At 35.2% G+C, this 24,472-nt stretch overlaps 1 protein-coding gene across 1 annotated transcript in view; it reads left to right on the forward strand.

The window, feature by feature from the left end:
- cacna1da (calcium channel, voltage-dependent, L type, alpha 1D subunit, a) overlaps positions 1-24,472 on the forward strand; it is a 100,920-nt gene that overhangs the window by 58,823 nt on the left and 17,625 nt on the right. The window contains 18 exon segments of the mRNA XM_042733812.1: positions 217-279; positions 392-425; positions 520-550; positions 631-788; positions 1,552-1,642; positions 2,190-2,269; positions 2,345-2,404; positions 4,018-4,124; positions 5,110-5,197; positions 5,359-5,466; positions 5,837-5,889; positions 6,058-6,204; positions 7,096-7,297; positions 8,646-8,803; positions 9,582-9,693; positions 12,315-12,398; positions 21,104-21,136; positions 22,005-22,133. Coding sequence (XP_042589746.1) covers positions 217-279; positions 392-425; positions 520-550; positions 631-788; positions 1,552-1,642; positions 2,190-2,269; positions 2,345-2,404; positions 4,018-4,124; positions 5,110-5,197; positions 5,359-5,466; positions 5,837-5,889; positions 6,058-6,204; positions 7,096-7,297; positions 8,646-8,803; positions 9,582-9,693; positions 12,315-12,398; positions 21,104-21,136; positions 22,005-22,133 — 1,738 coding nt within the window.

Consider the following 24,472-nt stretch of genomic DNA (forward strand, 5'->3'; position numbering starts at 1 on the left):
TAAATATCACAGACATACAGCAATATAAATTTCAAAAATACTCAAAAGTATTGAAAGACTAAAAAATTTTGCATTTTGCATTGCAAGTATTCCATTATTTTATTTTTTTGAACTTTTGCATTCATTATTGAAAGTATTGCATAGTTTATTTGAAATCCCAAATAGATAGTTTGTTGTTTGCTATGAGCATTATTATGCTGTTGGTTTGCTTAACACATTGGTGGACAACCTTGCAGACGCAGAGTCTCTGAACACAGACAGCGACGATAAGAAGAAAGGGTAAATGATAAAAGCTTGTAGAGGCCATTTAATCTGATGTTGAGGGCCTGGATCTGGTTTCCACTGCTTATGTGCTGCATATTTCAGTGTGTTTGCTTTCTTTTTTTCCAAGTGATGAAATCGATGAAAATGAAGAAGATGCCAAGGTGAGTAATTGTTTTTGTGTTTGTGTGTGTGTTTGTATTTAATATTTTTCTGTGTTATAAGTAGCATAATATAATGTTGGCTTTTCTTCTTCAGGTTGAAGAGGAGGATGATAAGGACAATGCAGGTAAAGAACTACATTTGCATGTATTTGCACACTGAAGACTATTTTTTAAATATGTCCTGATCATCATGTCCATGTAACAGAGGAGGATGAAGACTTGCCGGACGTTCCTGTGGGGCCCCGCCCAAAGATCTCAGAGCTTGTTAAGAAGGAGAAAATCACTCCAATCCCAGAGGGCAGTGCGTTCTTCATCTTTAGCAACACAAACCCGTATGTGTCACACTGAAGTCTGCTCAAACACACACTGAACTAGACCGAAGCAAAGAGACATGTAGACATTTACATAAACACAAATGCGTTACATTATATTTATGCATTCGGCAGATGCTTTTATCCAAAACTACTTGCATCGTATTTGATGTATTCATATCCATTTATGCATTCCCTGAGAACTGAACCATTACCTTGCAGTTTCCAACACTGTCCTCTATTATTTGAGGTATTTAAGTATTATTAATTCCATTTATGCATTCCCTGAGAACTGAACCAAGTGGATTTTACATTATACACACAGTTATTTTGTAAACAAATTTAGTTTTTGTAAATTTTTATGTTATTTTGTCACTTTTATTAGTTTTTCTTTTAAATATTTATAATTAGCTTTAATTTATTTTAATACATTTTCAGTTTTAGTAATTTGAGTAACTGATTTGAGTAACAGTAACACCGTTTTTGAAAATCTTATTAATTTTTAATTTATTTTTTAAATTCTTTTTTTTTTTTTTTATTCATTTTTTATTTTTTTTTTTTTATTGTTTTTGTTTATATTAAATCCATGTTTCTAATTTTTTTTTGGACAATGCTCAGAATGAGCATGGGTCAGACTGTTGTTTTGCAAAAAGACAATGCAAGAAAAACCTGAGCATGGGTCAGACTGTTGTTTTTGCATTTAGATTAAATCCACATGATTCTAATTAATCAAAGTTTTCAAAGTGTGTTTTAGTTTTCTTTCCTTTATATCTCTGTATATTTCTTTTTGATTGGTGTGGGGTGATAAAAGATGATATCTTCACCAATCTTTTACCTTGTTCTTTTTTATTCTTTTTTGCTCCTCCTTGGCAGCTGAGGACCCAATCAGAAACTTCTCTGCCCGGAATAATCTTCACCAACCTCATCCTTGTCTTCATTATGCTAAGCAATAATTTGGTTTGGTTACTTATTAATGTCCAAAACATTGGACATTAATGAGTCACACACTCAGTCAATTCAAAACAACATGGTAAGTGATATTTAATTGTTATCAAGTAAACTTTTTATTTTAACATGATGTGAATATTGTAAAATACTACTTTTTTTTTTTTTTGGTTAAGAACTACTCCGTGTACTTGGATTGTGAATATTAAGTGTACTTGGATTGTGAATAAATTTTTGATTTTTTCATGATGTGAATATTTCCAAAGCATTTACAGACAATAAGAGATATTAGTAGAGTTTGCTTTGTACATCTGTCATTCCTTCACCTCTTGATGTGTGCTAACCCTTTTCTTTGAAAGCGTAATGTTTTTGGGGTGTTACCCTTAAAGACACACTGGTACACCTGGAATAATGAACTAAACTAAACAACATATACCTACAGTTCTATATCTATTTCTATTCTGATAACAAATGATGATTGCTGAATGTCCTTTAATCCTTGTTAAACATGTACGTTGCTCTTTGCAGATACTTGGTTACTTTGACTATGCTTTCACGGCTATCTTTACTGTAGAGATCGTGTTAAAGGTAAATGTCCTGCCCTGTGCTGGTGTTGTGTGTGGTGTATGTACAGTAACGCTGTAACCGTCTGGTTTATTCCAGGTCCTAGGCTATGCAGATTATGTCTTCACTAGTATGTTTACATTTGAGATCGTGTTGAAGGTAACCTCTCGGCACACAGGCCTGGCTGCATTATCTCCATGTGTGTCACCTGCTACTTCAGTACTACCTGGCTTGATCAATCTCTTTTCTTTCTCTTTTTTTAAACCATGGCACCTCTTTTACTAAAAGACTAAAAGAAAAGAAATTTCACAGAAGCACATCTTCATCAAAGCACAAGAGTTGTCAGGTTTTCACCTTTCTTTTGGGGAGAACGCCAGGGCTTGAACTCAACCCTGATTGGTCAAAGTGGGGTTAAGGAAGGAAACCGATTAGGAGAAATCACACAGGATGTGTCTGTGAAACTAAAACACTTTTTGTTGAGGAAAGAATCTAATTTCAAAAAGACGAAACTATGCAACTCTTTGTGATATGATAACAACACTGCCTCTCTCATACCTTCATAACTGATTGGCTCATATCCAGTCCATAAAAGAGGGGGCAAATACAGCCATGCTTAGAACATGGTTCGAACCCCTTGACTGAGTGCATATCAGTGCGATGTGACCTCCAGCGCAGAACGGGGCAGCACAGTTATTTAAGGAAGCAAAATCATACTACAGTGCTATCCCTATTATTCCTATTCATAGTATATATATTTATTACTATTTTTAATTTTAATTTTTTTTTTGCTTTTAGTCCATGGTTATTAGCTATTATCAACTGGAAACGTCAGCATACTGTAAAAACATGAAAACTGCACTTATTAAAAGATTTTAAAGAATAGCAGGCAGTATACAGTGTGTACTGTGCATTATTTAGTAAATAGCATGCTAATATAATATTCTGAACTTGGCCCTATTGTTTTGTGGAACAATACATAAACACATTTTAGGTAAAAATTTTACAATTTTCATGAAACATTTTGATGTAGTTACCCAAAATTGGTCTCTGATCAGCAGTGTAATGTTAACATAACCCAGTGCTTGCCCTTCTAGTGTGTGGTTGCATCTGTATTCCTATACATTCAGCGAATGACTCCTTTGCATTCATGATTTTGGAGCAACTTGCTTTGGTTTTGGCTGGTCTTTTCTCTGCCTGCTGAATATGAAGTTGCAGTAGGAGCTTCTTCCCCCTCTTTTCTTTAACGAATCTTACTGAGGGAACAAGGCGCAATGTTCTCAAAGATAAAAAAACGGCTCACATGAATGTGACAGTAAGGGAAGTTCTCATTTCAGATCGCCTAATAGATAGGTTGTTCCCTTTCTTTCTGACTCTTTCTGTCTTTTCTTGCTCTTTTGTCTTCTCCTCCTGTATTCTTTCTGTCTGTCTTTATTTCTTCTGTCATAATTTAGGCCCCTTTAAAGCTCTGCAACAAACAGCATGTTTTATTGTCGGGCCCCCTAGTGGTGGATTGTGAAACAGAGCTTACTATTACATTCATGTAGACTCAGGCCGTGAGGGTTTGGCGGAGTTAGTGCTAGGATCTCGCCTTTAGTCCAACTCCGAGCACGCCACCCTTAAAAAAGAGTGATATTAAGGAGTGCATATGTGTGTTTCTGTCTATAAGCGTGTGTGTGAGAGTGTGTTTTCTGTCTGAGGGTGTGATTTGCTGTTTTCTGTATGTCTTTCGTTACGGTGGAGCAAGTTTTGACCATCTATGCTTGTTTTGTCAGATGACCACGTATGGCGCGTTTCTCCACAAGGGGGCTTTCTGCAGGAACTACTTTAATCTTCTAGATCTGCTGGTGGTCGGCGTGTCGCTGGTGTCCTTCGGAATTCAGTGAGTGATCATTATATTTTAGGGCTGCGCGGTAAATTAATATTAAACTGGAATCATTGTATTGTGTGATTATTAAATCCCAAAGGTTGAAATGTACTTAAATAAATATTTATTATTATTATTATTATTATTAATTTTACAATGAAATATTACAAGGTAATGTTTCTTATTTTAATATTTTGATATTATATTATTTTTTTACAGTGAAATTACAATAGTATTATATATTTATTTTATATTTGTATTTAGTAGTTATTATATTTTTTTTCTTAAGGGCTGTAATTTCTACATAATAGCAAAGTATTACAATATTTATATATATATATATATATATATATATATCTATATATATAATATTATATATATATATATATATATATATATATATATATTTATATATTTATATATTTATTTATTTATTTATTTATTTTATAGTCATTTTATAAATAATTCTAACACTTTTTTTAGTGGCCAAATAATGCCACACTACAGCCAATCTTTTTTTTTTTAATTACATTTTAAATCACAATTGGAATTTTTATCAGAAAAATCACAGTTATATTTTTCCCCCTGATTGTACAGCGCTATTAATATTCCCTGATTGAAAGAGAGCGACATGACTTTGCTCAAAGTTTGCCTTTTTTCTTTGCTGATTTCTCAATTATATTTCATTTAAGTATCAGTTTTTCTTTAGAACTGTTTTGGCAAAATACAGTAAGAGTTATGAAATTAATGTGTAATTGACCTAGCTGAGATAGGCCAAGTTGGCCTGGTTTGGTGCTGGTCTAGCTGTTGGACTTGGTGTTCACAAACAAAACTTTTCATGGTTCCATGAAGCTAGATGACAAAGTAAGTCTTGCTAGTTAAGCTGGTTCAGAAACCTGTCATAGACACCAGCATCATAAGGACTTTAATGCACGGATTTCTTTTCTTGGTCTCTGTTTTGTACGTTTTTTGGTAATGTGTACGTGTCTGTCTCCTGCAGATCGTCAGCCATCTCAGTGGTGAAGATTCTGAGGGTTCTGAGGGTGCTGCGTCCACTCAGGGCCATAAACAGAGCTAAAGGACTGAAGGTTCTGCCCACTGCTTTACTTAGATATGAATTGTCTACAGTAAACCTGAATGTTAATATGATTAATTTGAATAGGGCTTATGTGCCCTGCCAGCTGTTTAAGCAACTATAAATTTGACATTTGTCTGACAGCCTCTGAGCTTTATCCTTTGCTTTCTGCAGCATGTGGTCCAGTGTGTGTTTGTGGCCATCAGAACTATTGGAAACATCATGATTGTCACCACACTGTTACAGTTCATGTTTGCCTGCATTGGTGTACAGCTCTTCAAGGTAAAATATTTCATATATGGCATGGGTTTTTAAGATTTTTTTTTTTTGTGTGTTTATGAAGTAAGTGCTCACCCAGGCTGCATTTATTTGATAAAAAAATACAGTAAAACACTAATATTGTGAAATATTACTGCAATTTAATTTAAATATATTTGTATTGTATTTTTTTTTTAATTTATTTTTTTGATGTTATGGTTGAGTTTTCTTTTTAGTTTCTTTAGTCTAGTCTTCAATGTCACATGATCCTTCAGAAATCATTCTAATATGCTGATTTGCTGCTCAAGAAACATTTCTCATTATTATAAATATTGAAAACGGTTGTGCTAATTAATATTTTGTGGAGCATTTCTTTTTCTTTTTTTTTCTTCAGGGGAAGTTTTATCGTTGTAATGATGAAACCAAGTCCAGCCCAGAGGTGTGCAAGTGAGTCTAAACCAAAGTCGCTGATATCAACTACTTAACATCATGCACTTTTTAAATAAGCCTTTCTAATAAGACTACTTGCTTTCACAACATTTACAATTATTGTAATAACATTCACAAAAGGAAACAGCTGTTAAAGAAGTGAAAATAATGTTTTCTGTCTCTAAGGGGAACATATATCCTGTATAAGGAAGGTGACGTGAACCAGCCAATCATTCAGAAGCGCCACTGGCACAACAGCGATTTCAACTTTGATAATGTGCTCATGGCCATGATGGCTCTATTCACAGTGTCCACGTTTGAAGGCTGGCCAGCGTAAGCATTCAACTATACAACATAATATAAATCAGTTATAGAATAGCACCTTTATTTTTTTATTTATTTATTTATTTTTTATCGTATTTTGCTATTTTATGTTGTTTTATTTTGTGCACCTTAATGTACATGAGATACAGAATAGCACCTTTATTTTAGTTTATTTTATGATTTTATATAATTATTTATTTTGCTTCACCTTCAGATATAGAACAGCACTGTTTATTTTATTTTATTTTTATGCACCTTATAAATCAAACATAGAATGGCACATTTTATAAAATTTGTTATGATTTGTAATATAAATCAGATATAGAATAACAGCTTTGTTTAATTTTATTTTTGTAGACAATAAATACTTACCACGTATATAAAACCTTACATTACTCTTTATGCTTTCATTTATAAAGGAACAAAAATTCCCATTAAGTAATTTAAGCAATAATCAGATGCTTATTATTTTCCAAAACCTATAGTTTTGTGTATTTTTTAACTCAGCATTACTCTGTAATATTAGTGATATTGAAAATGGCTCTATATAATTGTATTTTGTGAAATAGCTAATATTGGTTCTTGTATTGCGCATTCTTACTCAGACAGTGGAGTTTCCATTTTCAAAACCACAGGGGAAATGAGCGAGTGTGTTATTGTGTTTGTATTGGCGCTGTTGGGAAGTGCCACTGTGAACTCGATGCCAACAGTAGCACGCTGTCCCTGTAATTACAACACCACACTGCTTCAAATGTTCTGTTAGTTTAACACGCACGTAGTTTCACACACACACTGTGACAGAATGACACAATATAGCTGTTCCGTAACTGTGAGTGATGAAGTAGTTTTTCCTTGGCTCTCCTTTCTTTTAGTTTACTTCTACATTTTGTCTTTCCTAAGGTTGTTGTACAAGGCCATAGACTCCAACCGGGAGAACTTGGGTCCGATCTACAACTACCGTGTGGAGATTTCCATCTTCTTCATCATTTACATTATCATCATCGCCTTCTTCATGATGAATATCTTCGTGGGTTTCGTCATTGTGACCTTTCAGGAACAGGGAGAGAAAGAGTACAAGAACTGTGAGCTGGACAAGAACCAGGTAATAGAAGACACAATAAGAGTATGTGGAACATGGGATGTGTCACAAACCAGTGTGCTGCTTATCTAGAGTGTATTTTTAGGCAACAAAATGATGCTGGCTTATAAGGATCCCTCATAACACAAGTTAGTGTTGCATATATTCTTAACAGATAATGCAGTCCCAGAACGCACAAGTGATCTGTTTTATTTTAATATTTGTGTACTATATATATATATATATGCTATATATATATATATATATATATATATATATATATATATATATACACACATATCACACAAACATTAGTAATATATATATATATAGCATATTATATATATGATGTATATATATGTATATATATACAATTAATAAAAGAGAAAATAAGTAGACAAATAGAAAAGAAGAATAGAAAATGCTAATATTAGAGGCTCTTTTTTCTTTTAAAGAAAGGGGAAATTAATTAGAATAGTTTTGGATAAACCCACCCCTAAATGTGTGTGTGTGTGTGTGTGTGTGTGTGTGAGAGAGTGAATATAAATGTATATTTATTAATATTATAATGTTTAGCTTTTATTTTTATTTTTTATTTTAAATGTAGTTACATTTAAGTAATAATATTATGTGCTTTTGTCATTTTTTCCATATTTCAATTTAACTAAAGCTTTAATTTATTTTTATTTCTGGTAATTTATGTAGTAATTATCAAAAGCCAGATTTCTAATATTATATATCGCTTTCAGTTTATTTTTCAGATTTTGCAACTATTTATTTATTTCTATTAATCTGCAACTATTTATTTCAGTTAATTGCTAATGCAGTATTTTTAATTCTAAAAGTCTTAGTTTTTCAGCTTCAGCTTTGGCTTTATTCCAACATATATTTTATTATTTAAAAATAAAAATGATTATATAACAGTTCTAGCAATAACAACACTGATTGCTATTCTAATTCAAAATGTCAATTCAGGATGGTGGATAAATATAACTTTAATTTTAGAACTGAAAATTAATGGTAAATGAATTATTTTAGTCAATATTTTTTTGACAGGGTTTTGTGCTTTTTTGCATTTTAATGCTAAGCATCTGCTGTGGATGTTAGTTGAGTTTCTACTGCTCTTGGGTTCCATTTTAGTGCCACCTATATAGACAACGATTGAACTTAATAAAGGTAGACGAACCAGCCAGACCTACCATTGAGTTTCTGCAGTTGTTCTTTGTTTCTGTATTCTGGTTTTTTCTGCAGTTATGAATTATTATGCAAGTATGAGTTGATGTCTACTTAATTTAAAGTTTAAGATAAAATCCAAAACCCTGTATGTTAACTGACAGAATGAAAAGCATGATTTTATCTGTGTGTTCCTCAGCGTCAGTGTGTGGAGTATGCGTTAAAAGCGCGTCCTCTCAGGAGGTACATCCCAAAGAACCCGTATCAGTATAAGTTCTGGTATGTGGTGAACTCCACCGGTTTCGAGTACATCATGTTTGTCCTGATCTTACTCAACACCATCTGTCTCGCTGTTCAGGTAACTTTCTTTATGTAAGGGAATCTGTATGAGTTGTCATTGAATTATTAGAAAAATAATGCACACCCGAGGTGGTGATGCGGCCACGACGCAAAGTGGAGTATATATAACAAATAAATAGGCCTATACTAGAAATATATTTTTACTTAAATAATAAAGTAAACAAATAAATAGGCCAAAAACTGTGCAACAAGTAGCCTGGTATGCAGAGTTTCGGTTCATTTTGTGTTGCGTGAAAGAAAACCTAAATATTCAAACCCGCTTCTTATGCTCATTGTGTAATTTTATTTGGTGAGATATAAATATGTATATTAAGGACCTCACATTAATATTTACCTATGTATTATATATGAATTACCTCTTTGCAGTCCCCATGATTTTAAAATGTTGTTTTGTGTCTTTTAGTCTTTTAGCATTGAGATATAAAATCAACATTTGAAAAAAAATAGTGTAATATATACAGTATATTGCATATTGTAGTTACTACTGTAACTGCATATCTACAGTGTATATTTACAAATTGAACAAAATAGATATTTTCAGATATATTTTGTATATTTATGCAATTCAAACATTATTTACATACTATTATAGTATTTATTGATATTTTTAAATAGTTTTAAATTTCAATTTAGTTATTTTTATTTGCTTTTGACTTATTAGTTGTACAACAGAGTGTATAGTATTTTTTGTTCAATAAATGGCCATTTCTACAATTTTTCTACAATACATTCCATTAACATTTCTATAATTTAAAATCACACATTTCTCTGTAATGAATTGCGGTTTGTCAGAGTTTTTAGATTTTGTTAGCGTCATCCTGAATATGGTCTTCACTGCCGTCTTCACTGTGGAGATGGTGCTTAAACTGATCGCCTTCAAACCGCGGGTGAGTAATTCCAACACATAGATACAAGCTGTCACACTATAATCACATAATTTCCCATTTGGACATTCATAACAACACAGTATAAATACACTTCCCTTCTCAATATATCATACTGTTCCACTTATATCATCCCAATTTTATCATGTTAACATCCCTCTGCCCCACTGCCCACTTTGACACATGCAGATTTGTGTTGAGAAGAAGGACAGAATGCTAGTAAGCAGCTCAGTGTGATTTGCAGTGCTGTCGTTTTCAGCTTTTCTGTGTGGTGTGACTAGCAGTGTTTCTTTAGACTGACAAATGCATGAAGTTCTTATTGTATAATATAGTAAACTTAATACTTTGTGTTGATTGATGCTGTAATAAATAACCCAGCTAACAAGGAATTTTCTCAGAACTATTAGGCTAACATTCCCTTGTTTTTGAAACATTCAAATAAATTCTAGTATCATTGAGATCCTATCAAATTTATTAATATTTTAAATGAGTTTTAATTTTAACATTTATTAACATTTTACTGATTTTGTTTTGCTTTGTCATTTTTATTACTTTTTAATGTCAGCTCATATATATATATATACACACACACACACACACACACAGTGGTGTGAAAATGTTTTTTTTTTTTTGCATATTTGTCACACTTGAATGATTCAGATCATCAAACAAATTTTTATATTACACAAAGATAACCCCAGTAAACACAAAATGCAGTTTTGAAATAATGATTTCATTTATTAAGGGAAAAAAGCTTTCCAAACCTGCCTGACACTACGTGAAAACCTAAACCTAATAACTGGTTGTGCCACCCTTCGCATCAACTGCAATCAAGCGTTTGCTGTAACTGGCAATAAGTCTTTCACATCCCTGTGGAGGAATTTTGGCCCACTCTTCTTTGCAGAATTGTTTTAATTCAGCCACACTGGAGGGTTTTCGAGCATGAATGGACTGTTTAAGGTCATGCCACCGCATCTAAACCGTATTTAAGTGTGGACTTTGATTTGGCCACTCAAACCTTAATTTAGGTGTTTTTTGAGCCATTCAGAGGTGGACTTGCTGGTGTGTTTGGGATCATTTTCCTGCTTTTTCTTGCTTAACCCAAGTCTGTTGAGCTTGAGGTCACAAACTGACGTCCAAACATTCTCCTTCAGGATTTTCTGATTCATGTTTCCATCAATTATGGCAAGTCATCCAGGTCCTGAAGCTGCAAAGCAGCCCCAGACCATCACACTACCACCACCATGTTTGACTGTTGGTATGATGTTCTTTTCATGAAATGCTGTGTTGGTTTTATGCCAGATGTAACGGGACACACACCTTCCAAAATGTCGTGAAGATATAATCAAGATAATCAAGATATTTTTTGGCAACTGTGAGACGAGCCTTTGTGTTCTTTTTGGTTAGTAATGGTTTTTGCCTTGGGACTCTCCCATGAATGCCATTTTTGCCCAGTCTCTTTCTTATTGTTGAATCATGAACACTGACCTTAACTGAGGCAAGTGAGGCCTGCAGTTCTTTAGATGTTGTTCTGTGTTCTTTCATGACCTCCTGGATGAGTCGTCGTTGCGCTCTTGGAGTAATTTTGGTAGGCCGGCCACTCCTGGGAAGGTTCATCACTGTTCCAAGTTTTCTCCTTTTGTGGATAATGGCTCTGGACGGGTTCACTGGAATCCCAAAGCCTTAAAAATGACTTTATAACCCTTTCCAGACTGATACATATCAACTATTTTGTTTCTCATCTGTTCTTTCATGATTTAACAGGAGGGGGCAAATAATTTTTCACGTAGGGCCAGGTAGGGCCAGCTTTTTTTAAGTAATAAATGAAATCATCATTTAAAAACTGCATTTTGTATTTACTTGCATTTTCTGTGTGTAATATTGCAATTAGTTTGATCTGAAAGTGTGACAAATATGCAAAAAAAATAAAAAAAAAAAAACTTTTTCTGTGTGTTGTATTTATATTTGTTTGTTTTGAAAGTGTGACAAATATGCAAAAAAAATAAAGTTTCATTTTTAATTTCAATAAATCATGTTAAATTAAATGAAAATTAAAAATGTTACCTTGTTAAACAGAATAGAATAAATCTTAAATATCTTAAAAATTTCAAATTGAATAAAAAAGATGTTTATGTTCTATTGTATTTCCATTATTGTATAATTATTATTATTATTTATTTAATCAGCTGAGAAGCTAATATTTAGTTTTTTTTTTTAAGTAATAATTTCTGTATAATCAGATATGTACAGCAACTTATTGCTAATCATCACATATATTTCCTGGCCGTCCGCCCCTTTGCATTTCTCAGGGGTATTTTGGGGACGCCTGGAATGTCTTTGATGCTTTGGTTGTGATCGGCAGCATTGTAGACATAGTGCTGAGTGAGATTGATGTAAGTACAGCACAGTTGTAGGCTCTGTCCCCTCTAATATCTGCTCACCCGTCTCAGCCCTTTATTTCAGACAGACTCGCTTTCAGCTCAGGATGAGCTACTTTTCAACTGACAGCTGATTTCTTTGACTGCTGAGATCTAACATCTGTTTTTCTTTCTTTTCACCCTCATTCTTTCTCCAATCATTTCCTTCCCCCTCCTCCTTGTGTGTGGTGTATCGTTTATTAACAGCATTATTTCACTGATGCATGGAACACGTTTGACGCCTTAATTGTTGTCGGTAGCGTCGTAGATATTGCTATCACTGAAGTCAACGTAAGTACAACCGTATTCACCTTTCTAAGTTTAGAAGCCTTGCAAAAAAACCATGTCTGGTGCCCAACACAAATTATATCCACAAGAGTATATGTTAACTAGATTAATGAATGAATTTTAGTAACCCTTTATGGTTTAATCAGTGGATCTCTACTTGGTTTGCTTCAGAGCCCAGATTTTACATCCGACATCAAGTGGCGACTCAACAATGACAAAATTGTTCATTGTATTGTACAAAAGTACAAATTGTAAAAAAAAAAAAAAACTTGGTTTGTTTAAGAGATCAGATTGTTTTGTATTAAGGTAATATTTGTATGATATTAAAAAAATTTATTTAAAGATATATAAATATGTAAATTAAGGACCCCATATTATTATTTACCTATATATTTAAAGTCTCCATGAAATCAAAATTTAATTGTTTTGGCTTTTGGTATGAATATGTTGGGTTTAAGATTATCTATAAGCTAGTCTGCTCCAAAACAATGACAAAATAAGATTATTATTTACCTATAATATAACATTAAACCTTACAATTCTCTAACTGCATATTTCTGTATTGTGAATAAGGCTGGCCGTACTGCACTATTTAAGGTGATAGGGAACGGTTGCAGACACGTGTAAATTGTGGGGCCGTAATTTTTCGTCTGGGGCGCAAGCGAAGTCTGGTTTCGTTTGTTAATTCTATATTTTACGATAGCCTATCTGCTCCCGATTGAGGCGTAGCGTCAACGAATAATGCTGTCAAATGCGGCTGACATTACCAAGCCAATTCAAGCGCTCTGGTCCACAAACATGCCAAACGAACATATTACTATACTTTATTTTAAAACAGGGCACGCGACGGAGTCAGCTGACAATGTTGACTTCCTTTGTTTTTTCACGCTTGAAATAACTGTCATGTTGGATATTTTATGAGTGTTTCGGGACTGATTTAATTGCTGTTTTTGTTTAAATAACGTCTGAGTGTCTCTGCGTGTTTCAAAGCACTTCAGTGGACCTTTATATTGGCTATTTTAAAAAGGGGACGGGTGAAAATCTGTGAATTTGAAAATATAAAAATATATTGTGGTTTTTTTTTTTATATATATTTTACATATTGTCGTTGGCCGAACCTCTTGCATATCTAGAGTATATCACGTTTCAAATTAAGGCTGGCCACACAGACTAGGAGGACATTTTTGAAGGCTGATTTTCAAACCACCAATAGCTTTGCAACACCACATCTATTTTGAACCCCGGGAAGGTTTGGGGGGGGTTGGCTTATTTTGGGGTTTTTGGCAAGGGGTTTTTTTTTCAAAAAATTTTGCACCGGGGAGATTTTGGGGGGTGTGGTATTTTTTGCGGCTTGTCGCAAACGTAGCATCGGAACGAACTTACATCGATACTACTTGATCGGGCTGCCTCACATGTTTATTTAAAACGTCTTACATACCCGCGACGGTAGCGATCATGAGAGCGAGCAAGCTTTTTTCCGCACACCGGCAGCCTTTTCAAGGCCATGTCCATGCCAAATGCATAATCGAACAGACCACTGGGAGGTGGGGAAGCACCAGAGGGAGACTGGCACAGGAGATCACCTTTTTCTATACTTTGGTCTAGGTTTACACTTTGAAACAGGACCGCACGTCCGGGATATTTCATTTGTGACAATGTTGATTGTCCTCTGTGATGATTTTTTTCACGACCCAGATTTTTTGGTGCCCCCCAAGCACTTGGCGCCCTACGCGCAGTGGCCGTGAGATGTGCGTGTCACTGGAAATCGGCCCTGATCGTTGTTATCAAGTGTGTGGTCTCGCGGTCTGGTCAAGTCATCTAGTGTGTGCATTCAGAGGATTGTAAGGCTAAAAATCGGATTAACTGTCTTCTTGTCTGTGGTTTCCCATAGTTTTAAAATCAGTTAAGATTTGAAAATCATCTAGTGTGCAGCCAGCTTTAACAAAATAGATATTTTATTTGCCTTAATTTTAAATTTCTATTTAAATGTATTTTTATTAAACAAACAATTTTTTTATATTAATTGTATTTTATTTTGTATTTAAAACATAAATAATATATAAATATATTAAAAAATCTAAAATAAATATTTTATGCATACCAAGGCTGCACTTATTTGATCAGAAGTACAGTAAAAACAGTATTATTGTGAAAAATTACAATTCAAAATAACTGTTTTCAATTTTAATACATTTTAAAATGTAATCATGTGATGCAAAGTTGAATTTTCAGCAGCATTACTCCAGTCTTCAGTGTCACATGATCCTTCAGAAATTATTCTAATATGCTGATTTGCGTCTCCAAAAAAAATTCTGATTGTCAATTCTTATTCTTATTTTTGTGTAAAACAAGACCATTTTTTCAGCTTTTTTAAAATAGTAATTTTTGTTGCATTATAAATACCTTTACTGTCACGTTTGATCAATTTAATGCATCTTTGATGAATAAAATTGTTTTGTGACCACCCCCCCCAAAAAAAAATATATCTTACAGACATATGATTAATCATATGATGAAAATAAGATGAATTCTTCTATGAAATGTACAGTATTAATATTACAGTGATCTGCACACCAGATGTATTATAAATTATAAACGTCACATGACTGATGTTTTTTTTGCAAGGTTTCACTATATGTTGTCTTTAATGTGAATTGAGGTCAAACATCTAACACTTTCTGTTTCCGCTGCTTATCTGAAACAAAACCCCGAGGACTCTGCTGCTGAGAAAACAACCTTTTTGTTGTGTGTTTGTGTTGACCATATGTCTGTGGTCTCTCGTTCAAATGTGTGTAAATGCAGTGAGAACTGCAGAAATCCTTTAGCTGGTTTGTCTAACGCTTGTTCTTCCATTCTGTCTCCATAGAAACTTGTAGAGGCAAGTATGGCAAGATGTGTTCTCCTGTTTGCTTGTGTTCTGCTTCATCATAACTTTATTCCTGAAGTGCTGAGAGGACAAAAATGTCCTCATCAAAAGATTGACAATTTTGTGCTGGTTTAAGAGTTTTCATCAAGATCAGTTCAGAAAAAAGAGCATATTTGTGCCTTGCTGATTTTGTGTAATGAAGTAAAGCTCCCACCGCCTTTGCTTTACTGATTACAAGCCAAATCAGTATTAATGATTAGTTTTTGTGGGAAGGAAGGTTGATGACATGTTAAAGGAACAGACCATCACTTTTTGGCATCACACTTAAAATGAAGTTGATGTGGAAACTTCAACAGCTTAATTGTATGCTTGTAGAAATAAAACAGATTCTAGAGTTTTGTTAATAATAATAGTGTATTTTTATACGAATATTGTTAATATTTTGACATTTTGAAACAGATTTAAAATTTAGATGGTTAGTTTTCATTTTATTTAACATTTTAGTAATTTTGTTATGTGCTATGATTTTATTTTTAGTCATTTTTACTTTTATTTAGCTTTAATTTCATTTATTAATTTTAATGCTTTTATTTCATTTAGGCACCATTGCTATTTTTTTAAGATTAAGTTTTTCTTATTTTCTTATTTTATTTTACACACACACACACACACATACACACACACACACACATATATATATATATATATTACTGTATGTATATATATATATATGTGACCCTGGTCCACAAAACCTTAAGTCTTAAGTCGCTGGGGTATATTTGTAGCAATAGCCAAAAAAAGATTGTATGGGTCAAAATTATCGATTTTTCTTTTATGCCAAAAATCATTAGGATATTAAGTAAAGATCATGTTCCATGAAGATATTTAGTAAATTTCCTACCGTAAATATATCAGAACTTAATTTTTGATGAGAAATATGCATTTCTAAGAATTCATTTGGACAACTTCAATGGCTTTTTAAATTTATATAATATTAGTATATTTTTTTTATTATTATTTTTTTTATTTTTTTTTTTATTTTTTTATTTTTATTTTATTTTTTTGCACCCTCAGATTACAGATATTTAAATAGTTGTATCTCGGCCAAATATTGTCTGATCCTAATAAACCATATATCAATGGAAAGGTTATTTATTTAGCTTTCAAATGATGTATAAATCTCAATTTCAAAAAAATTACACTTAAGACTGGTTTTGTGGTCCAGGGTCACATACATTACATACACATTTATTTTTTAATATGTTTTTATTACATTTAATGTTGGGCATAAAGAGGGTGGTGTTGGGAAGTGATGGTGTTCTTTTAAGAGCAATGGTTGAGTTTCAGTGTGTGTCTTGGGTGGTGCTACTTAAAATCCTGTATCTCACAAATACTGTCCAGTTTCAGACATATAATAGGGAATATGCACACATGTACAGTATATTAGTCTTCACATGGCTGTCACTCTGCTGTCTGAGCTACAGTGCTATTTTTCTGGTGTTTCTCATGTCCCAGCGTCCATATATAAATGTATATATGTGTGTATTGTATGTCCCTGTAGGTGTTGTATTGTGGCCATTTTCATTAGATGTGTTGTATTTGTGTTTGTGGAGTCTTTGGTGTCCTTGTATTGTTTGAATGTGGACATGTGATATGAATTAATGGGAGTTTGTGGATGTTTGTGTGTGAGAGAGAATTAGACAGTGACTGTGTCTTGTCTCTGTATGTGTCTGTTTCTTTTTGTCTGTGTTTTCCTCTGTTTCTTTGTTTGCTGCTGTCTTTGTGCTTCTCAGTGGTGATAAAATCATCAAGAGGTTTCACAAGGTCTTCCGTCAAGTTTATTAAACTAGATTATTGCCATCAGCTAGGTTTTTTAAAATTTTTTTGGGGTGGTAGTCAAAAAATATAAATTTAAATCTTTTATTTATTCTTCATGTTGTTCTAAACCTTTTTTCTTCTGACATTTTGAATAATGTATTGGTTAATGTATCGTTTTTTATTTTTTAAATGAGTAAGTTAGATAGATATATAATAATATTGTTATTGTATTTTTTTATTTTTTTTTTTAGTTTTCTGTATGATTATGTTATTTTTTTAATATGTTTTGTGTGTTTGGGTTATTTAAATGTTTGTATTTGTTCCTTGATCATTTTCTGCTATTAGATATTCTTGTAGTTGGGTTGGGGAGTTGATGTATGTTTTTTTTTTTTTTTTAGGACTGTTTTTGTGAATGAATAAGTTTTTTTGACTTTAATCCTATGAATTAAATTTTTTTAGTGTGTATCAGATTATTAATGATTTTTCGGTTATACAAAGTTAATGTATGTTTAAGAAGTCGTGGAAAAACGTCAATGGTTTGTATATGTTTTAGGACACATTTATGATGCTTTTTAGTCATTTGTTTAAGAAGTCGTGGAAAAACGTCATGATGTGGACCACTTTTAGGACACATTTATTTTGATGATATTACAAAGAATGGCCAGGAAGTTGTTTAAAAATGATTTAATGGTATTACAAAGAATGGTGATGAAATTATTAAAGAATTTTAGTTTTTTATAATGATTAAGTTGTTTTAAAAGCCTTGTGAAACTCATTGTATCACATTGTTTTTAGTGGCTTTCAGGCTTGCAAATTTTTCAATTATAGATATAAAGCATTAGATCAAAGACAGCAGATGCAAATCCTTTGTTTCTACACATATATGTCTTGCTGTCGGATCTATCATGCTTATATCTATACTTATCACTCCCCATTCAGGGGTATGTGTGACTTTCACCCAATCTTGCAGTGGTTGGAGTGACTGGTTTGCACATCCCCTGTTGCATGCTGGGATATGTAGCTGCTAACATTAGCTTCATTTTCTGCAGATGGCGCTCGGCCACCCGCTCCATTCTCCTCCGGTCAGTGCCCAAGCGGTGTAGTCCGTTTGAAGTTTAAACTTCCTCTCTTTCAGCACCTCCTGTTCACCTCCAGACAGAATGGCCCTGGAGCTCAGAGCTGATTTAAATAATGAATAATCAAAATATCAAAGCTGAGCGTTTAATCACTAGCAAACAAAGCACTATCATTCTAGTATACAGAGATGTTCACAGAGAAAGAAACAACACGTGTAGAATCACAGAGCTCACAACAGTGACCACCCACATTGTCAGGGGTCTGGGTTCTGGGAGTATATTTCTAATTAGTATAAGTGGATGTTCACATTGTAAGGAGTATGGGTTCTGGGAGTTTTTTTTTTTTTTATTTTTTTTTATTATTTTTATTAATTGTTGTATCTAGATCTAGACAGATAGATGTGAAGGCAGCACAGGCTCATTAGATTAAGAATGGATTTTCTGTCTCTCTGTTCTGTCTTCCTCAGAGGAGAGAGCTTGAGTAGAGCAGGTGTGTAGACGTCAGACAGGCTGCATGACCTCCATTACTGCTTATTGCTCACTTCCTTCCTTCCTTTCTTCCTTCCTTTTTTCCTTCTTTACTTCTTTATTATTTCTTTCTTGTTTTCCTTTTCTCACATACCTCCTTTCTTCCTTGTTTTTCCTTTTTTATTTACTTTTTCTCCTTCCCTCCGTCCTTCCTTCCTTCCTTCTTTATTTTTTTTTCCTCATTAAATTTCTGTTTAATTTCTTTTTTTTTCTTTTTTTTTTTTTCTTTCTTTTTTTATTTTTTAGTAGATTTTTCTTCTGTCTTAATTCTTTTTCTTGCTTTCTTTTTCTTACCTTCATTCCTTCCTTCTTTGTTTTCCCTTCTTTTTATTTCTTTCTTCCCTTACTCCTCCCTCCATCCTTCCTTCTTTCCTTCTTTATTTTTCTTTTTTTCCTTATTTAATTTCTGCTTTCTTTCTCTACTTCCTTCCTTCCTTCTTTTTTGCTTTATTTCATTTCTGCCTTCATTCTTTCTCTACTTCCTTCCTTCCTTCTTTTTTGCTTTATTTTTTTTTTTTTTTTTTTTTTTTTTTTTTGTTTTTTTTCTCTACTTCCTCCCTTCACCCTTCATTCTTTCCTTCCTTCCTTTCTTTTCACTTTCTTTTCTTTCCTTTCTCCTTTCTGAATTCTTTATTTCTTTTCTTTACTTTTACTTTCTTCTTTTCTCCCATCTCTCCTTCCTTCCTTTTCTTTTCTGCCACTTCCTTTATTAATTTTTTCCTTTATTAATTTTTCCTTTCTTTCTGCCTTTCTTATTTCCTTCCATTCCTTTCTTCATCCTTTCTTAACTTTTTTTTCTCTTTCTTTTCTCACCTTTTTTTTTCTTTCCTTCTTTTTTCTTTCTTTCTTCTTTTCCTCTTTACTGCTTTCTTTTCCTTCCCTTTCTTCCTTCTTCTCCAATTATGTCCTTAGTTTTTCCCTCCTTTCTTTTTTCTTTTCCACCATCTTTCTTATTTGTCTTTTGTTTCTCTTGGTTTTGCTTTCCTTCCTTTCCTCTTTCCTTCCTTTTCTTTCTTTCTTTTCCTTCCTTTTTCTCAATCTCTCCTTCCTTTTCTTTCCCCCTTTTTTTTCTTTCTTTCATTCTTTTCTTTTCATCTTCTTCCTTTCCTTCTCTCTTCCTTCCTTTATTAATTTTTCATTTCTTTCTTTCTTTCTTTCTTTCTTTCCTCTCTTGCATTGGGCTGTTAGAGCACCCTCGGGTGGTGTCTCTTTTGCAGGGCACATGCATGGAGATGCTGTGGTGCTACTGGAACACTGAGCTCCTTCAAGTCTTGTGTTGCTGTTATGGCTAGAGCGCGTGCGAGAAATACATTGTGCCTGACTGCTTAACGCATGCACCATAAATGCTACAGCCAAAAACTGCATCTTATAATTTCTGCTTCTCATGCAAATGTAAATAGCTATAGACGAGAGATGTCAGGCTGTGTGACTGAAGCCATATCTGTCTGGAGTCTTTCTGCACAGAAGAAGGATTCACCTTTTTTTCTGATTACAAGCTGAATTTTCTTCCCACTGTGTGAGTGCTTTAATGTTGATGAATGTGGTTTTTGTTTTTTGTTCTTTCAGAGTCAAGAACTGATCTGTTCTCAGAACCAAATGTGTTGCCAGTTTATTTTGTGTGCATGTGAAAACATGTTAATCTTTGCAATAACAATGCTAAATTTAAAGTCGTTTAATTGAGCAAAAATACATTACAGTTGACATTGGTGGACATAATAAATTATTATGGCAGGACATTTCAGAAGCATATTCTGTACATAAATTATGTTAATTATTACAAAACCAGATATGTTTTCACTGTGGTATTGGTTGCTAGTTAACTTATGAATATTTCACTAAATATTCTGTATTGTAAATAATTCTATTTAATCGTACATCATTATAGCGTTCATCTATTTGCAGCTGTCATTTGCATCACAGGATTGACACTGTTTGTTAATCTAGACAGTGAATATAGAAGAGTGTAAATTTCATAACGTGGCATTGTGGGTTTGTTATACTTGTGTCTTTTGCTGTTGCTTAGTGTTTTTTTTTTGGATACGCTCTTGTTTACAAAGTTGTAATCATTGCATAAGTGTGCGCAAGTCCCTCACTGTCCTGTTTGTGTGTGTTGTGTGTTTTTGTTTGTGTGTTTTTTTGTGTTGGTTTTTTTGTGTGTGTGTTTGTGTTTGTGTCACATGTTATATAAGCCCCTTATGTGAATCTAGTCCTGTTTGTCTCTGGTCACTGGTCATTTTTCAGTCCTTATAAGCAGTTTTGAATGGAAGGTTGTTTGAGCAGGTTTGCTGATCTGGTTAGAAATGTTATTGTAGAGTTTGTCATATTTTGAGTGCCTGTGAATGTTGTGAATGCGTTTTAAAGCGTAAGTGGCTGTGCAAACGATATGTGTGAGTGATTAATTCAGGTCTTTGATTTTAAAGCCCACAGAGGCACCTCAGGTGGATGAGACAGGGGTAAGAAAATCTGCCCCTCTTGGGCTTTTAGCCCAGTTTTACAGTCTGCATTCCTTTTCAGGTTTCCGTTTGAGTTCTGAAATCTTGATTAAACATCGTTTCCTTTCATCTTAACCCACCCTGACTTCGATTTGTTGAGTTTTGGCTTTATATTTATGTTTGCTTTTTCTTTGTTTGCTTTGTTTGTCAAGATTTTGCTTTGGTTTTACATCATTTGACTATTTTGTCAATCAGGGGAGTGTCACCCAAACGTGACAAACTGTGTGTGTGTGTATGTGTGTGTGTGCGTATGTGTGGGGTCGTCGGCCCCTCACGTTTGTAGCGCTGACACTGCTGCATGGTTAAGGGGCCCCTGAAGTCAGGTCAGATTAGGTCGGATCAGGTCAGGTAAGGTTGTGACCTCAAACTGACCTTTAACCTGTGAGGTTTGGGGGCCCACTGTAAGTTGGCATGAAGTAACTCTGGGTCAAGAGTGCCATGCTTGTGCTGATGCGTGCAGTCAAGTATGGCGAGGTTTGTTTGATTTTGTTTTTTTTTTTGTATTTTTACCCAGCATGCACCCCTGTACCCCCTTCCTTTTCTCTCTAGGATAAGCATGAAACGCAGGGTCTCTGGTAGTGTTTATGGATCAGTCAAACCAGTCTATTGTTTTTGGTAGTGTTTATGGATCAGTCAAACCAGTCTAAATACTCTTTTAAAAAGCACTGAAGTTTCAAATTTGTTTTTTGTTTTTTACATAATTTAAATTTATGTGCTTTGAAATTATATTGTGCTTCTCTCTGCTGGTCAGACTGCCTGAATACAGCCAGATGCCCTGTGTTTTATCTTTCTCCTGATTGGTTCACTAATGCTGACTCTGCACCCACAGAACACTGAAGACAGCGCTCGCATTTCAATCACCTTCTTCCGTCTTTTCCGAGTGATGCGATTGGTCAAGCTACTGAGCAGGGGGGAGGGCATCCGAACCCTGCTCTGGACCTTCATCAAGTCCTTCCAGGTCAGATGTTATTCTAACCTAATGAAATGCCAGATATTATTGAAACTGTCTACCTTTGTTTTTATCACAAAGCAGTTACTGTATGCATTTTATCAGAAAGGTGTCCGTTATCATTTAGCTTCTTTAGTTTCTTTAGTTACTTTTTGGGGTTAATTGAACCCAGCATAACAAATTTTACATTATTTTATTTTATTTTACTTAGAATGGAATTTGAAGCTTAAAGGGATAGTTCACCCAAAAATTAAAATTATGTCATTAATTACTCCTCATGCAATTAAACCTCATGTCGTTCCAAACCTGTAAGACCTTTGTTCATCTTTGGAACAAAACTTAAGATGTTTTTGATGCATTCCGAGAGCTCTCTGACCCTCCCATAGACAGCAAGGATACTACCACAGTCAAGGCTCAGAAACTTAGCAAGGAGTTCGTTAAAATAATCCATGTGGCATCAGTGGTTCAACTGTAATTTTACGAAGCTGCGAGAATACTTTTTGTGCACAAAGAAAACAAAAATAACATCTTTATTTAACAATGTGTCTCATTCTTTTATTTATATATGTGTATTTTGGAGTGTATCTATTTCGTAATTTTGGAGAGTATCACATTCATAAACAACGTATAAAACATCTGTATGCGGTAAACAGCGTATCAGTGTACGGTGCTGCTGACACAAAACAGCATACTGTACTTTGCATATTCGATTCTCTCCAAAGTGGCTCTTCTAAGGTTCAATTCGCCCGGCGTCCTCCCAAGTTCAGGGGCATCCGGTTCACATCAGTAAAAACTGTCGATACCCCTGTCTTGCATGTGGCAATCTCAGTCCTGCTGGCGAAGGACATGATAGAGCTGGTCCCTCTAGCCGTACTTTAATGTCTTGATCCTCTCGCGACACAGGCCATTCCTGTGTTTTGCCTTCGAGGGTTGGGCATATCAGTACAAGGTCCTGCCCTTCGGGCTGTCCCTTTAAGGCAGCCCTTGTTCCCTCGAGAGAACAGGATGTTCGCATCTTCAACTATCTCGATGACAGCCTCAAACTTAGACAGTCTCGCAATCAGTTGTGCGCACACAGGGATGTGGTGCTCCGACAACTCAGCCAGTTGGGTCTTCAGGTCAACTGGGAAAAGAGCAAACTCAGAGCCAACGCAGAGGATCTCTTTTCTTGGAATGGAAGTGGATTCGGTCAACTAGACAGAACGCCTTACCCAGAAATGTGCTCAGTCAGTGCTGAACTGCCTCAACACTTTATCAGGCAGGACAGCTGTCCCACTGAAATTGTTTCAGAGGCTCCTGGGGCATATGGCTGCAGCCGCTGCAGTAGTTCAGCTCGGTCTGCTCCATATGAGACTGCGTCAGCACTGGATCCATGGCCGAGTCCTAAGATTGACATGGCTACGCTGCACTCACCTGGTTCAGATTACACCAGCCTGTCCAAGAACCTTAAGCCCGTGTTCGGATCCTTCGTTCGTTCAGGCAGGAATGCCCCTGGAACAGGTATCCAGGCATGTGGTGGTTTTCACAGATGCCTCGGCCACCGGTTGGGGAGCTACGTGCAATGGGCATGGAGTGCCAGGGGTGTGGATGGGTCCCCAACTACATTGCCATATCAATTGCCTCAAGTTGCTGGCGGAGGACCTTGCCCTGAGCCGCCTCAGAGGGCTCCTTCGGGGCAGGGACGTACTGGTCCGCACAGACAATACTACGACTGTTGCATATATCAACCGGCAAGATGGTTTACACTTCTGTCGCATGTTGCAACTCACCCGCCACCTCCTCCTCTGGAGTCAGAAGCATCTGAGGTCCCTTCGTGCCAGCCACAGCCCAAGAGTGTTCAATCGGGCAGCCAATGAGCTCGGCTCGGAGTCGGTTCAGGGTTGCTCAGGTAGACCTGTTTGCATCTCCAGAAACCACCCGAGAAAAACACAGAAACTAACCGAGGCGACACTCAGCACAGATGCGCTGACACACAGCTGGCCCCTGGGCCTGCGCAAATATGCATTCCCCCCAGTGAGCCTACTCGCACAGGTCTTGTTAGTGGTTCCATATTGGCCCAACAGGATTCCCACAGGGTTCCCAGAACTCATACTCTTTGCGATAATACCCACCCCAGCCGATTCCACTGAGGAAGGATCTGCTTTCTCAGAGACGGGGCACCCTCTCGCACCCACTTCCGGACCTGTGAAAACTCAATGTGTTGTCCCTGGATGGGAGACGGAGGTACTAGGCGACCTACCCCAGGAGGTAGCTCTCACTATCGCTTCAGCACAAGCACCGTCCATGAGATGGGCCTATGCTTTGAAGTGGAACCTGTTCATCGATTGGTGTTCCTCTCACCGTTACGA

Source organism: Cyprinus carpio, chromosome B11, assembly GCF_018340385.1.
Source record: "Cyprinus carpio isolate SPL01 chromosome B11, ASM1834038v1, whole genome shotgun sequence".
Classification (NCBI taxonomy): Eukaryota; Metazoa; Chordata; class Actinopteri; order Cypriniformes; family Cyprinidae; genus Cyprinus; species Cyprinus carpio.